At 39.3% G+C, this 15,281-nt stretch overlaps 2 protein-coding genes across 4 annotated transcripts in view; both read left to right on the forward strand.

Moving 5' to 3' along the window:
• The window catches only part of sv2ca (synaptic vesicle glycoprotein 2Ca), a 45,790-nt gene extending 40,894 nt beyond the window's left edge, over positions 1 to 4,896 (forward strand). For both annotated transcript variants that reach the window (XM_058635431.1, XM_058635429.1), the window contains 9 exons: positions 307 to 440; positions 823 to 912; positions 1,780 to 1,890; positions 1,972 to 2,060; positions 2,479 to 2,643; positions 2,731 to 2,864; positions 2,982 to 3,188; positions 3,594 to 3,753; positions 3,891 to 4,896. In XM_058635431.1, the coding sequence (XP_058491414.1) occupies positions 307 to 440; positions 823 to 912; positions 1,780 to 1,890; positions 1,972 to 2,060; positions 2,479 to 2,643; positions 2,731 to 2,864; positions 2,982 to 3,188; positions 3,594 to 3,753; positions 3,891 to 4,074 (1,274 nt within the window). In that variant the 3' untranslated portion in view covers positions 4,075 to 4,896. The remainder of the gene's footprint in view (positions 1 to 306; positions 441 to 822; positions 913 to 1,779; positions 1,891 to 1,971; positions 2,061 to 2,478; positions 2,644 to 2,730; positions 2,865 to 2,981; positions 3,189 to 3,593; positions 3,754 to 3,890) is intronic.
• Positions 4,897 to 8,743: 3,847 nt separating this feature from the next.
• Positions 8,744 to 15,281, forward strand: part of iqgap2 (IQ motif containing GTPase activating protein 2) — a 34,030-nt gene continuing 27,492 nt past the window's right edge. Inside the window, exons 1-3 of one of the 2 annotated variants that reach the window (XM_058635811.1) lie at positions 8,744 to 8,888; positions 10,017 to 10,132; positions 13,663 to 13,762. In XM_058635811.1, coding sequence (XP_058491794.1) covers positions 10,087 to 10,132; positions 13,663 to 13,762 — 146 coding nt within the window. In that variant the 5' untranslated portion in view covers positions 8,744 to 8,888; positions 10,017 to 10,086. Of the gene's footprint in view, positions 8,889 to 9,820; positions 10,133 to 13,662; positions 13,763 to 15,281 lie in introns of those variants that run through there. The other variant, XM_058635810.1, reaches the window with a different exon arrangement.

Raw genomic sequence — 15,281 nt, forward strand, 5'->3', positions numbered from 1 at the left:
TCAACACACAGCAGCATCATTATGATTTTAAGTGTATTCTTCATTTGTGGGGGGAAAAAAATCTTTGTTGTTTTTTTAAATATGTGACATAGAATTAATCATAATTCATTAATGATCCCCCCAGGATGTCCATATAAGGAGTGGTGTATTATTCCCACAGCTTTAGAATGGAACAGACTTGCAGCACTTTAACTGAACAATGCAACAAACCTCAGGTTTTTCCCTAAAGTGCTGCTGCTCACCCGCCGTGTCCTCCGTCTTCATCTGATCTCATTGTCACTGCTGTTTCTGTGCCTCCTCTAACAGGCTGGAGCTTCAGCATGGGTTCAGCATACCAGTTCCACAGTTGGAGGGTGTTTGTGGTCGTGTGTGCCCTCCCCTGTGTGTGCGCTGTGGTGGCGCTGACGTTCATGCCCGAAAGCCCCAGATTCTACCTTGAGGTAAACAAATGATCACGATTCATATTTTTTTTTTCTGTGGATCCGCTAAAATGAGTTTAATCTTGAAGAATCGTGGTGAAGCGACATTACCAGCACTCACGACAGATCAGGCCAAAAAAAACTACGTGAGTCATCAAAAACGGGGCTTATATACTGTATATCCTCAGAAAAAAAAGAACAAGAGGCAGCAGGTTTTTTGCTGCTGGATTATTACTCTTTGAAGTAAAGTGAGTCAGTTTTGTCGTGACGCTCATCATTTCTGTCCGTCTGGTAAAAACCCAAACGCACATGTTTTCTTAACACTGTGTATGAATGTGGTTGTGAGACAGTTACTCACTCTGTCTTCTCTTTTCCTCTTTCTCTTGACTTTGCCTCCTGTCAGGTGGGGAGGCACGATGAAGCCTGGATGATCCTCAAACAGATCCATGACACCAACATGAGAGCGCGTGGGCAACCGGAGAAAGTCTTCACGGTGAGTGTTTGTGTCTCGCCTGGGTTTCCTGATGCTTAAGGCAGTAAAGAGGCTTATGTTCTGCCACCAGTGGGACAGGTTTTAACGCTTTCACTGTGCAGCATCATATCTGAATTATAAAGATTCTGAAAGCTGTTTTGTGTCATTCAGGCTTATGTGATGCACGAGCTGCACTTTGGGAAAAAGCCTCTTAGTCGACGTGTTTCTTAAACTGATCGTACGCTGTACAACACACTGTTTATATTCATCTTTTTCATCGTGATTTGGCCTCATTACAGTTATGATGCTCTCTTTCTTCAAGTCAACTAAACATGAGAATACAAAACTATTTGACTACACTACACTATACGATACGATACTATACTGCACTATACTACACTATACTATACTATACTGCACTATACTATACTATACTATACTATACTATACTATACTATACTACACTACATTACACCACATTACACCACACTATACCACACTATAATGTAGTACACTATACTGTACTATACTGCAATATACTATACTGTACTTTACTACAGTATAGTTTACTACTATATGCTGTAGTGTTCTTGACTACACTATACTGTACAACTCTGTACTATAGTATACTGTACTATACGACTATATACTATAATATAGTAAACTATATACTACTAAAGTAGTACTACTATATACTATACTAAACTATAATGTATTTGACTACACTATACCCTTACAATACTATACTACACTATTCTGTACTATGCTGTACTGTATTACACTATCATGTGCTATGCTATGCTATGCTATGCTGTACTATATAATACTATGCTAAAAGAGAGAATTGAACATATTATGTTGTATTGTTTTCCATGATTCATTTTGCAGGTAAACAGGATCAAGATTCCCAAACAGCTGGATGAACTGGTTGAAATGGAATCAGAATCTGGCAACCCAGTTTCCAGGGTTTTCTTTAGGATGAAGGCAGAACTGCATGGGGTAAATATTTCTAATTTTCATTTTCAGGTCAGGTCCTTTTCTCTTTACTTCAAGGGTAATAAATCTGGTGTCTCTGTTTAGATCTACCACAATCTGATGAAGTGCTTTAACTACCCTATGCGAGAGAACATGATGCGCCTGGCCCTGGTGTGGTTAACGCTGTCATTTGGGTGAGTTCCTCTCTTTTTTTGTCTTTTGTGACAGAGAAAGATTGTAACGTCTTCAGTCGGACAATAGCACTACAGGCAGTTGGGATTGCGACCATGTGGCTTTTCTTTCATTTGGTCTCTCTGCTGTGCAGAAGTTTCATGGTGTTGGAATCAATCACAGCTGGTGGATCAATACTGGCCCATTGTTGTCTCAGTGGGAGCAGAGATAGGAGGGAAAACAGCCTGAAAACTCTTTAAATTCAAACAGAAACCTCAGGTGTCAGAGTTGAGGACACGTACCCTTGTCTCCCACTGTGTCTGGCTGCACACCGAAAGAGCTATCAATATTTTTGTCAAATGTAAATAACAATATTCTGTGGCTGATGAATTATAATCAGTTGATTGATGACCTGATGTGATTGTATTCTTGTGGTTTCAGGTATTATGGCCTGTCAGTCTGGTTCCCCGATGTCATTAAACACCTTCAGGCAGATGACTACGCCTCCAAAGTGCAGATCCACAACAATGAACGCATCGAGGACTTCACCTTCAACTTCACCCTGGAGAACCAGATTCACAAAAATGGCCTCTTCATTAATGACCGGTAACATTAGTATAGAGATGTAGGGTCTAAAATGTTGTAAATTAAAGAGATGATGTAGATTAAAGAGAGAAAAATGTGCTTCTCCAGGTTCATAAACATGAAGCTTAGGTCCGTCACCTTCATTGACTCCACCTTTCGTAACTGCTACTTTGATGATGTGAAATCCGTGGGCTCCTTTTTCCGCAACTGCACCTTCATCGATGCATTCTTCTTCAACACAGGTGAGAGCCTACAATTTTATTTGTCATTTCCAGTACTCTAACTTAGACGTAAGTTCAGATTCTCAGATTTATCAAGTGAAATGATATGAAGTGGAAAACTTGTCACTGTCACTGCAGATATCGACGATTCCAAGTTGATAGACGGCACAGAAGTGGTCAACAGCACGTTCACGCACAACAAGACGGGATGTCAGATGACGTTCGATGACGACTACAGCGCCTACTGGGTTTACTTCATCAACTTCCTCGGGACTCTGGCTGTTCTGCCCGGCAACATCGTGTCCGCCCTTCTTATGGACAAGATTGGCCGTCTGTCCATGTTAGGTAAGAATAATAGGTGAATGAAGGGGCCAATGATTGTGTTTACAGCAAGGTAACTGGTCAGATGCTGAAATAATTCATGCCGTAGACCACATTCCGACCAGGTGACCCAGCCATCACGACAATGTGGGCCCCTGTAAGGGTTATATTCAGGCTGACAGTGGTTTCCATGGTGGCCCCTCCTGTGTTTGCCCACATGGGCTTCCCATCTGGGGCATGATCATACTTAACTCTGTGTGCATGTGATAGGATTCATTCAGGGTGGATGTTCCTACCAGGTCTGAATAGGGACCATAGTTCCCATAATTCAGTGGAACATTAGACAAATAACAGCTACATTACATTACATTACATGTCATTTACATGCTCCCTCACCTCACTCCTGCTCTCTCTTTGTGTTTCCATCAGGTGGCTCTATGGTGCTTTCAGGCATCAGCTGTTTCTTCTTGTGGTTTGGCACCAGTGAGTCCATGATGATCTTCATGCTGTGCCTTTACAACGGCCTGAGCATCTCTGCGTGGAACTCCCTGGATGTGGTCACCACTGAGTCATTCCCAACCGTCAGAAGGTGAGAACAACAACGATACCTAGGAGTTTCTATTTACCCCTACATTGTTTGCACTTATAAATAAAGAATTCAAGTATTACATCTAATGTAGTTGTTTACTTTTTTACTCATCTTTGTTTTTGATTCACTCTCCACAGAGGAACAGGGTTTGGGTTCTGCAATGCTCTTTGTAAGCTCGCCGCCGTCATGGGGAACCTGATTTTTGGCTCTCTTGTGGGCATCACCAAGGCCATTCCCATCCTCATGGCGTCGTCTGTGCTCGTCGGTGGAGGCCTGGTTGCACTCAGGTTACCTGACACTCGAGCAAACGTCCTCATGTAACACCAGCTTCGTCCACTGGGGTAAAACCTGGATAAAACCTGGGTGAATCTGAGAGGAAGCCCAGGGAGAGCTGGGTAAGAAATGCAAACGGCTTGGTTCATACATTCACACCTGCGGTCACATTAAGTGAAGCTGGGAAACATACCACATTTTCAAAGAGTGTTATCACACGACAGAGCTGGCGGTTCGCAGTGGTTTGGACACTGGGACTTTGGTAGTAAGGTGTTTTTTCAGTGACTTCTTGCACCTTCAGGCCAAAATCTTGTACTGAGTCACTGCGCAGTTAAAGCTCCAAGCTTTCATTATTGATGGAGTCTTATTAAGACGAGCCAGATGGGGAGGAAAGTGGAAAAACAAGCTGTAATGAGCGCAGCGAACCTGCTGTTTGACAACATCAGGAATAGATGATCAGACAGAGGAGACACACGACGCACCAGCGTGACAGCTGGCTTCCCCGCAGGACCCCACAGTCACAGGGCTACATGTTGTAGACGGTGCACAGACAGTCAAACATACATAAATACATAAAAAGCTACAGGTATTTTTCCCTCATTGGCCACTTTATTAGGTACAGAGGACACAGTGTGGTCTCCTGCTGCTGTAGAAGACCATGTTCTTCAAGGTTGTAGGCATGGCATGTTCCTGTAATGCGTGACATCTGCTCGTTAAAGATGACTTTCTGTATTTTCTCTGACCTGAGAGATGATTGTGTGTGGTAATCCCAGCAGATTAACAGTCTCTAAAAATACTCGATGTCCATATCTGCAAGCCCAAAATGTGTTGACTCGTGTGACGGGCTGATTAGATATTTTCATTAACGTGCAGTTGTACCTAATAAAGTGGACGTTGAGTGACCACGTGTGCTTTGAAATAGATTGTTACTTCCATATACCTGGACTTTTCCCACTCCACACACACACTTGCTCAGTATGACATCTGCAACCTTTTCAAAGTTAATTATAATAACGACAGCGACACCAAGCCCTTGCATTTCCTACCCGGCCCAGAATCAAAAAGGCCATATTGAAAAACTGTATTTTCATGTACCAATAATTGAACACTATGTTGAATCTGTTCATCTTTATTTCCTGCTTTGCGATTGTGGAAGTTGGATATGGTGATTTTTTTTTTTTTTTCATCAAAATGTGAGCCCAGGTCCCCTCCTATGTGTGTGTGTGTGTGTGTGTGTGTGTGTGTGTTATTGTACAAATGGCTCTCTGGTGAGTTCCCCCTGCTGCTTTTTCCCTCAGCTTTGTGTTGGATCTTGCTCGTGGCGCTGACGTCCATAATGACACGTCATGCCACTTCCTTTTAAGAATTTACTGAATGGCCTTTTTGAAATGTGCCTCTCCTTAAGTGGAGCAGTCTGCCCCTAGTCATGTCGTGTTCCGGTGATACGAGGATCAGAAAGAAACATGAAGAGAAATTGAACTGATAAGATAATCATGGTGTTTTTGTGAATAATATGTGTGCAATTTCTTATGGCATTTTCTCGTACTATTCGTTTTTAATTGGACTTGTGTTCCCGTGTGATAAGCCTCCTCTTCTAAGAAAAAAAAAAAATCAGATGTTACACAGGGCGACAGTGGATTCAAATATGACTAAATGACATAAGATACCATGCAAGACCACAAAGTAATAATGTATATAACATCGGAGGCCAATTTGTTCCACCCATGATGAAAATGTCTCCTAAGGAAACATCTGCGCTTTTTTTTTTCTTCATTATTTTATATAAGAAATCATCAGAGGAAGAAATTGAGCTCAAATTGTCAGATTATCATTTGATCTAACACTTGAAAACGTGACCTTCTATTTAGCAGTGGGACCTCAATGCATATTAATAATGATAGAGATGATGAGGATTGGGTGAAATTGGAACCTTTTTATACGTATGTACCATTTTAAGTGACAGGTATTTTGTGTATTTTTCAGTTCTCCTGTCTGTCTCTCTCTCTCTCTCTCTCTCTCTCTCTCTCTGTTATTGCAGCGTAGAAGTAGCTTGCCCTCGCACTGCTGTCGAAAAAACTGGCTTCCAAAGTGGTACTTACTGTACATGAACGTCTATTTCCATTTCACACAAAAAAAAACTAACTTTTTTTCTCGTATTTTGAAATACGGCTGAAAATACACAAACTGTGCTACTCTTGTGCGGTGGATAATGTTCATATCTGTGGAGCAGAAATGTGACTTAGAAATTCTATTGAAAGCAAAAGCAAAAAAAAACAACTTACATGTGCCAGTAGCAAGAATAACAGAAGTGATTTTATTTTGGTTGAATTTACTGGTGTGTTTACGTTATGCTTGAGGTATCGCTTATGTACTGTATTTATGTGCGTGTATGCCAGAGTGTGTGTGTGTAACAGAGATAAAGAGAGTATTATATGTACCCTATGTGTGTGTGTGTGTGAATGCATGAGTATAAATATTATGTACATATCAAATCTGATATTGGTGATGTTCTGGGTTAAATGTGTAAAAAAAAAAAAACAACAACAACTCCTTGATTGCCTCATGTCTCTCCTGCCATGTCCAGGTCATAAATCCATCTACTGTATCTGTGTATGTGTGTGTCCTTGGCCTTAAGTCAGAAGTCTCAAACTCGTTCATGCGGCTTGCCACTTAAAGTCAAGTTATAGTAAGTTATTTCTGTCCGGTTGTTTTTATATTTATAGATCCATTTTGTTTTTGGTGTGCACTATATCATTCTGTATCAAAACAAATGCTTTTATTTTGAAATTCTTTTGAAATAATGCGGTATTGTGATATAATCTTAGCTCATGTTATCCACCCAGACTGAACAGTTGTTGTTTTTTTTTACCAGAAAGTTGGACTTTGTGTGTCCAGAGTTTGAGACCCCTGCTTTAAGTCCTTATTTACCTGCTACTATGTGTGTGTGTGTGCGTGTGTGTGTGTGCATCGACTTGCATGCATGTAAGAAAACTTCTGTTGTTTTGTGGTTAACTTTGCGTTCTTACTGTAAACCCTTCTGGCGATAAAATAGTGGCAATATTAAGGTTTTTATTGAGGGGGAAAAATGTGAATGTATCACTCTTGTAGGTTCTGTTCATCCATATATGGAGGTTACTCAAAAATGTATGTGGAGAATACAGTTGTGTATATCGTCGTAAAGGAGCTGCCAGACATAGGATGACTGGGCCGTATATTCCCAGGTCCAGTAAGTTTGTGAAGATACTGTATGTGAAGAAATATTTGCCAAATTAAGCTCTGTGAATAATGAGTAAAACTGGAAAGGCAGGGATTGCAGGCTGTGCTGCATATAAACAATAATATATATACAATAAAAGTTATGTTCTCTAGCAAATGATGCTGTGTTTTTATTTTACAGCTTTCTGTAAGAGATCACAAAAGGTTGTCCACAATTGTCTTAAAGTCAAGTTATAATTAGTTATTTCTGTCTGTTTTTGATCTTTATAGTTTAATTTTTTTATTGAGCACTTCATATCATTCTATAGCAAAACAAATGCTTTTATTTTGAAATTCTGTGAAATATCATCACAAATGTAATTTTTTTTCCCAGGAAATTTGACTTTTTTACACTTGATCTGCCACACAATATGCTCTTTGGCCTCCAGGTCATTTGAATTTGAGACCCCTGCACTACAGCATTTACATATAGACATTTTTTAATTAGCAGTATATCTGACTTAATTATGTAAATATGTAAGTGCAAACATTTCCCTGTGTGATTTCAGAAGCATAATGTACAGGAACAAATGGATTCATAATTACGCAAGATCAGTTTCCTATATTTAGTCTACTAGAGATGGAAAAATGATTAAAAACACCTCCTTATAGACACAGGAAAGCAAGTTATGTACAAATGCAGAGACACACACTTCATTCAAACATGCAAGGTAATGCTGCCCTCTAGTGGCTGATGTAAGTACTTCAATTACACCCTCAGATTGTAGTACAGATAAGATGACATGCAGCAAAGGTTCCACAGGTAAAGGATTTAAACTAAATAATAATAATAAGTATTATTTAAAAGCTGTAAAAATCCAATTTCTTTTAGCTGTGACCTCACTGATACTATTTCAAAATAAAAATCTGGCTCTAGCTCTATTATTATGAGATGTTTGGCGTGTGTTTGCAGTAACTTTTTATAGAACTCCACCAGTGGGCTGCTTCTCATCTTAGCCGAGCAAGAGTCAACTTGAGGTAAACCGCGAGGACGTCGCAGGTCGACTGTATATACCAGATACCAAAGTTCCTCAACCCCACTCTGATCACATACTGTACCACCAGAGGGAGCTCATCTGCCACTGGTGTTACTAGTCCCATAGTCTGAGAACCATGGGTCCAAGGATTGTCTGTCCTTCCACCTGTCTGTCTGTTCTGGGCTGTCCAAGGTTTACTTGACAGACTCCAAACATGACAGGTGACTCACTAAAGGCACCAAAGTAATTAAAGTTGTTTGATATAAAATGTGACATCACAAACGATGAAAAATGACCCATCTATTAATTCAAGGTACATCTGTCCATCTGTCCATCACATAAATGCCCACCGTTGAAGCAGTTTCCCTCATGCAACTGTATGTAAGTGATAAGAACATAAAAGGCCAATTTACTCTTCGAAGAAAAAACAAGGCTTTGATCTGCAATTGGGAGCTTTGAAGTGGTGAAATGACTTTGAAGAGTGAGGGGATACAAAGGATGGAGAAGAACTTCAAAGCGTGATTAAAGAACTTGCAGTTGGGCAGTTGGGCAGCATTGCAAAAATAATAAAAAATAAAACAAAAAAGAACTATTCATACAATCAGGAGATTGTGCACGAAAGCTGTGTTTGTAAGTTTTTAATTTTTCTTTTAAGTTGAAAAAGAATTGTGAGTGAGCTAATTTTCACATTGTTTATTTATTTATCTGCTTTGTGTGAAAGTGTTTTATATAGCATATTATTTTGTAGATTTAATATCTGTTTGGTATCATCTTGGTGTGTTATTGTTTTCTTAATTTTGGTTTACTATTTAGGGAAAGGGGACATGGCATGCCTTTTAAGATTCTTCTCCTTTCTTCTTTACACCTTTTATGGTTCATTCTGTGCTTCTTTATCTGATAAAAGTACTTTGTGCTTGTTCTTTATATAAATAAGGCTATTACTGCAAACCTTTACCACTACAACTACTATTATTATTATTATTATTAGCAGTAGCAGTAGTCGTGGTAGTAATAGTAGTAGTAGTAGTATTGTTGTTGAAATACATTTAAAACATTTAAAGGGCAAGGTAGCTTTATTTATACAGCACATGTCACACACAAAGGCAACTCAATGTGCTTTACATAAAAACAAAGTAACATTTAAAATGTACAATTTGAACAAATCCCCATTGTAACATAAACAATACATAGTACAGAACAATAAAAAGAGAGAAAGACAACAAAAAGGTTAGACTAAAAATTACACTGGTTGCTTGTTCCACTCTTGTACAGCACGAGAGACATCCTAGGAAATTACCTGTTTCCACTAAATAATTTCACTGCCCACTGACAGTACACCACGTCAGGGTGGCCCTCGGCAAATGTCAGGCCCAAAAGCTCTGTAAAATATCCGCCTAAATCCAGATTTTTTTCTTATTAAAAGGAAACAAAACAGTTTAGTTCACTCTCTGTTCCCAGTCTCAGTGAACGCAGCATATTGTGCCTCGTTTTGACCAGCAGGTGGTGCGAGTGAGTCGCTAAATGTCCAGTCTCGTGTCCCGTCAATCATTTCTTGTCAGCGTGTTTGAGTGGAGCAAGAAAACTGAGGCAGGGGAGAACCACACTGACACTGACACTACAGCACACTACAGCACAGCACAGCATGGGGACTTTGTAATGACAGGACTGCTGTGACCTTCTCTCTCTTTCTCTTTAATTCTCTAGTAGTTGTTATACCAGGGCGACTTACACACAGTGAATTGTTTGTTTTAACGTTAGCTTTGAGGCTGAGGTTGTTTCCAGTGCATACGAGCTCACACACGCACAGTGGAGGAGGAAACGAAGCAGGATGTACCATGAAGAAACCGCAACTTTACAAAAGCCACGCTATGGAAGTAAGTGTCTCTGTTTTATGAAGCTATAACATGGCGTTAACCCTCACCTTTCAAAGCACAGACAATTAAAACACACAAAAAAACAAGCTAACATTTGGTGGCGTCTGATGAGCAACAGGTGCTTTTCTTTTCTTTTTTTAGCAACAGGATACCTTCAGTAGGTGTGGCAATCGTGGCAAAATGTGGGTGAATGTACGAATTATGATTAAGGAAAGTGAACAAAAGTGTTGAAGGAGTAGGTTTTTAAGTTAAGGGTTTATATGGTTGTTAAATTAAAGCTATAAAATGGGTAAATTGAGGGGTTAGGATACCGAAATCTTTCCACTATTTTAACTCCCTGGGTATGAATGGAACTCCATACGATATTTATTATTTATTGTTATAAGAGCACTTACACTTAAGTTAACAATGCATTTCCTATATCATAAATGGGCATAAAAATCAGTATTGTATGCGATTGACTTGAACATGTTGTCTAACACAACCTATACAGACCTTTTTAGGCATGCGATAATATACGATTCAGTATTTTCATACTCAGTTAATATGTCAGTTACTTTCTCGATCAATCGAATAACTGTTTGGTCTGTAAAATGTCAGAACATTTCGAAAAATGTTGGAAAACCTGGAAAATGATGATGTCCTTGAAGTTCTTCTTCTTTCCACAAACCAAAAATGATTCCTTTGTCATATGGAGCAAATAAACCACAACATTCACATTTAAGAAGCTGAAAAATTGGAAAGCGTGTTTTAGTTATTTAAAAAACACACACTATGATATAATATTACAAAATAGTTGACATTTAGTAATCATTTAATAACTGTTGCAACCCTACCATGATGTAAACAAAACAAGGATGTAAAAGTAGTTTTGTTTCAGCAGCATATTATATATTTATTTTAATTTTACTTCTTGCCACATTATTTATTCTAGTACGTCAGTGGTTCTTCTTGTTTTTTTTTTACATTTTACATATTTTAAGTCTTGATCAGTGAAGCCTGGAGCACTTTTATTTTTTTTCTGCACTCATTTGACTTAGTTTTAAAACTTTTTTATTTATGTATCACATTGTATGTTTGTTGTGTCTTTGTAAGATGTTTGTCAAAGGATGCCACTGTCTTAAGATTCCAAAACAAATCTACTTGTGGGTACAAATATAATATCATAAATGGGCAAAGTCGTTAAAGCTTCTGTCACTTTCATTGGACAATTGAATATACAGGACATATTTTCATATTTAATAAGTTATGCACTAAAGCTTTAAAGCCGACTTTTACAGTTAATAAAATAAATTCTATTGTGAATTAGTTTGGTCTGGTGAACTGTCTCATTCAAAGTGCTCTCACATGATCCACACTGTGACACAGTGGTGCTTTTTTTTATTATCTATTTATTTAATGGAGTTAGCTTGCGGCATATCAGCCTGTCCACACATTTGGCATTTTCTCATAGGTTAACCATTAACTTTGGATACTGCTGCTCTTAAGAAATCTATAACTGACTCCATGGCTATGCCAGGAATGCAATGTAGTCAAGTGATATACAGTAAAACACACATTATGTCTGCATAATGCTTCATTGAGTAACTATTTGCCGTAGATATCTTGTCACTTAAGCATCTGTGGGCAACGTACAACTGTGATAGATAACATGAATCAATCACGTCATCAGTGCAGGCTTTTCTTTTGACTTGGCTCACTGGATTTTATTGATTACAGCTCATGTGGTGTAGATGGGTAAGACGTGAGAAAAGCTGCCCCTATTTTGCTTCTCACTTCACCTAGAAGCAAAGTCAACCATGACTGTATGCTCCCTGTTGGCTCTCTCCAAAATGAATGTCGATCTTTGCTAAAGTCTGCAAACAGTGGGCTATACAGACGATTTTAATCAGATTTTAAAGTTGAATAATGGGGCTGATTAGGTCCGCAACTAACAATTATTTTCATTATCGATTTTAGTTGACGATTAATTTAGTAACAAGTAATTGTTTCAGTCCTACTGATAGTCTGAGTGTAGCCTGAAACAGCCTCAGCTTCTGGTGGTATGGATTCCACAAGTTGTTGGAAGCTTTTCTGTCATTGCAGCACATAATTTCTGCCCATTCATGCGTCCTATCTCTCTCTCTCACTTCACCACATCCCAAAAGTGCTCTGTTGGACTTGGATCTGGTGACTAACGCGGCCACTTAGACCCTCCAGAGCATGGGTGGGAATCACAGGGAGCCTCACGATACCAATAATATCACGATATCAATATATTGCAAGCGTTACATATGGCGATGCATCACGATATCTGTCTGACTCAAGAAAACAAAACATCTGTGAAAAGTTAAAAGTGCAGTTCACTTTCTGCTTGGACTGGTTGAAAGGTTTTACAGCTTTAAGACTTCATTAGCTGTATCTGGGTGTACCTAATAAACTGCTCACTTTGTAATTATGTCAGTTCTGTAACAACGGATGCACGTGGCTGATGAACAAACAGACGTTTAAAGCCCAATAGAGCCTTGATAAACAATGAATGTCCCACAGGAAAATGTGTTTTGGACTCGCCACTGCAGTCCCATCATCTTTCAATTTGCAATCCTAAAATTCCAGGAATATCATGATTGCATTGGTGAGGAGTTGACACATACTTACAAACCTACAGTTTTAAATTGTAAATTGTTTAAGCTGATCGATCAACGGGTCCAACGAGCTGACTCACGTGTGTGTTGCACAGGCTTAAGCGCCAACATCCTTTTAAAAGAAAAAAGATAGCAACACCGCACGAAAACCGATCTGCTAGTCTTTTGTCAAACTCAAGACGAGGCACTTGGTCGAGTTTTAGAAAGTGACGATCCTTAACCTGAGCTCCAGGTCTGTCATTGTATTTTCACTCAGCCAGAAATAAAGAGATTTGATTGGATTAGAGCAGAATAGTACTAAGCACAGTCAGGGGCAGGTCTGATTAAACTGCAGTGCAGGTAAAGGCCAGCTCTCAGCAGAAGTCACTTCAGTGGAATAATTCACTCAGGTCATTGACATTTCTCATCGCTTTTTACCCCACAATGGTTGATCAGCTGAGTAAGTGTTTTGGTGAACTAATCAGCATATGATCAGCACCTGAAAAAAGGAAATGAAACCTCATGTAACAATTCTTGCTTTTGCTAGAATTGTACAATCAGCCATCAATCGACTTACAAATTCAGCCGTTTTCATTTTTAATATCAGCACAGTTCCCTAAAAACGACCACGACTCAATGGCAAAATAATTTTAGATGCTTCAGTTTATACTGAGCTTCATACTGAATGAATAAGCTTTGTCATATGTATTTTGGTCCTGCGATGGACTGGTGATCTGTCCAGGGTGTGACCCCCACCTTTCGCCCTAAATCAGCTAGGATTGGCTTTTGTGTTGTATTGAAGCCTCTGATCACTAGTTGGCAGTTTGCCTCTCTTGCAATACCTTTCACTCCTCTTACTAGACGACGATTATCTATGTGTTTTTGCATTTAACGTTCTCAACATGATATTGTGTTCTTGTTTTTCAGCCATTCAGGACGATGAGAGGCTTTCAGCAGAGGAGATGGACGAGAGGAGACGACAGAACATCGCCTACGAATACCTGTGTCACCTGGAGGAGGCCAAGCGGTAAGAAGACTGCGGGGCAGAATTATGGGAAAACCGTGAAACATAAGAGGCACATGCTGACGAAAGCCAACCACTTTCCCTTTGGGTTGTTTGCTCTGTGTGTCATTCGGTTCCTTTTAATAATGTTTGATTATGTAGACGAGTGTCACGGGACAAGTTTGTGTTTGAACGTCGCTAAAGTAGTGCTCGAGAAATTAAGTGATGGAGAAACACGGTGAAGTGAATGTGGCACATGAAGGGAGCGAAGCTGTGTGCGGTTAAATGTTTGTGCAGCACGGAGCTGTAATGAGATGACACGGAACCGTGAGCACACGAGTGTGTTTGTGTGATTAAAAACATGGGAGGTGCTGACTTTGTGGAAAGAGTGCCTCTCTCTCTTTCCACCACACCCTTAACCTCATTGATTGTTGAAATCATCAAATAGACACTAGAGAATTTACTGTTTAGTTAGCGATATTTTTACCCAGCAAAAAAGATATTGTGAAGACGACAATAAATCTGATGAAAGCTCTTGCTGGTGATGCTCCTGAAACTAAAACTAGCTAAAAAAAACAAACCACTTCCTGGCTGGTTCGGTGGGGCATCTTTTTGAACAGGGAGGAACAGGAAACTGAACTCTGCTTCTTTTTTACACACTGATTCTGTGACGACATCCTCTGTGTTTCAACTGATTGATGCTCTGGATGGATTATCTATGCTCAAATCCATTACAGCATGCTGTAGTTTAGTGGTGATTCAACAAAAAGCGGTTTCCAATTTGGAATGTTTCCAATATTCCAGAACTAAAGTTCCCAATCCTATGGAAAGTTTCTGGAAATTGACCAGGAGTTTCTGCTCGGGACTCAGCTTATGAGTGTGTGCAGTTTAATTTCCATCAGCTTCTCCTCACCAGATTACTGTTTGACAACTGAACTTGTACTTTGGTTTAGTTAAGACTGTTTAAATAGCCTGACATCATCTGCCATCTGTGCCATGTCACAGCGTAAAAGTTTAGTGCAGGTCTACCTGAGCTGCACTATTGCAACCGCACTTAAAAATAACCACCGTTATACACATTTACTTGCACGTTTACTGTCCTTTTCTCCTTTTGCTGCTGACTTTTACATCATCCTGGGTAATTGTGGACTGGAGCATCTAGTTTTAGAAATGTGTCAAATTAGATTAGGATTAAAACTGAAGTAAGCATGGGATTAGGTTCTGCTCTCTGGGGTCAGGTGTCGGCAGTCGACCTAACAAGTGCACCTGGTTAATGGTCTTTAGGGCTGCAGTTAATCGTAAGCTATTATAATAAGTGATTCATCGGTTTGAGCGTTTTCTGATTTTTCTTAAATGTGAATATTTTCTAGTTTCTTTGCATGTAACAAAAAAGTTTTAGTTTGTGAACAAAACAAGAACATCATCATTTCCAGCCCTTTAATGGTCTTTGTTCAAATTATTTATTCGACAATACCAGAATATTTTAGAAAGGCTTCCCTAAAATTGTATATAAAGAAATTCTTAGTGAAACAAAATTGAGTTT

Source organism: Solea solea, chromosome 8 (assembly GCF_958295425.1).
Source record: "Solea solea chromosome 8, fSolSol10.1, whole genome shotgun sequence".
In the NCBI taxonomy this organism is placed as follows: domain Eukaryota; kingdom Metazoa; phylum Chordata; class Actinopteri; order Pleuronectiformes; family Soleidae; genus Solea; species Solea solea.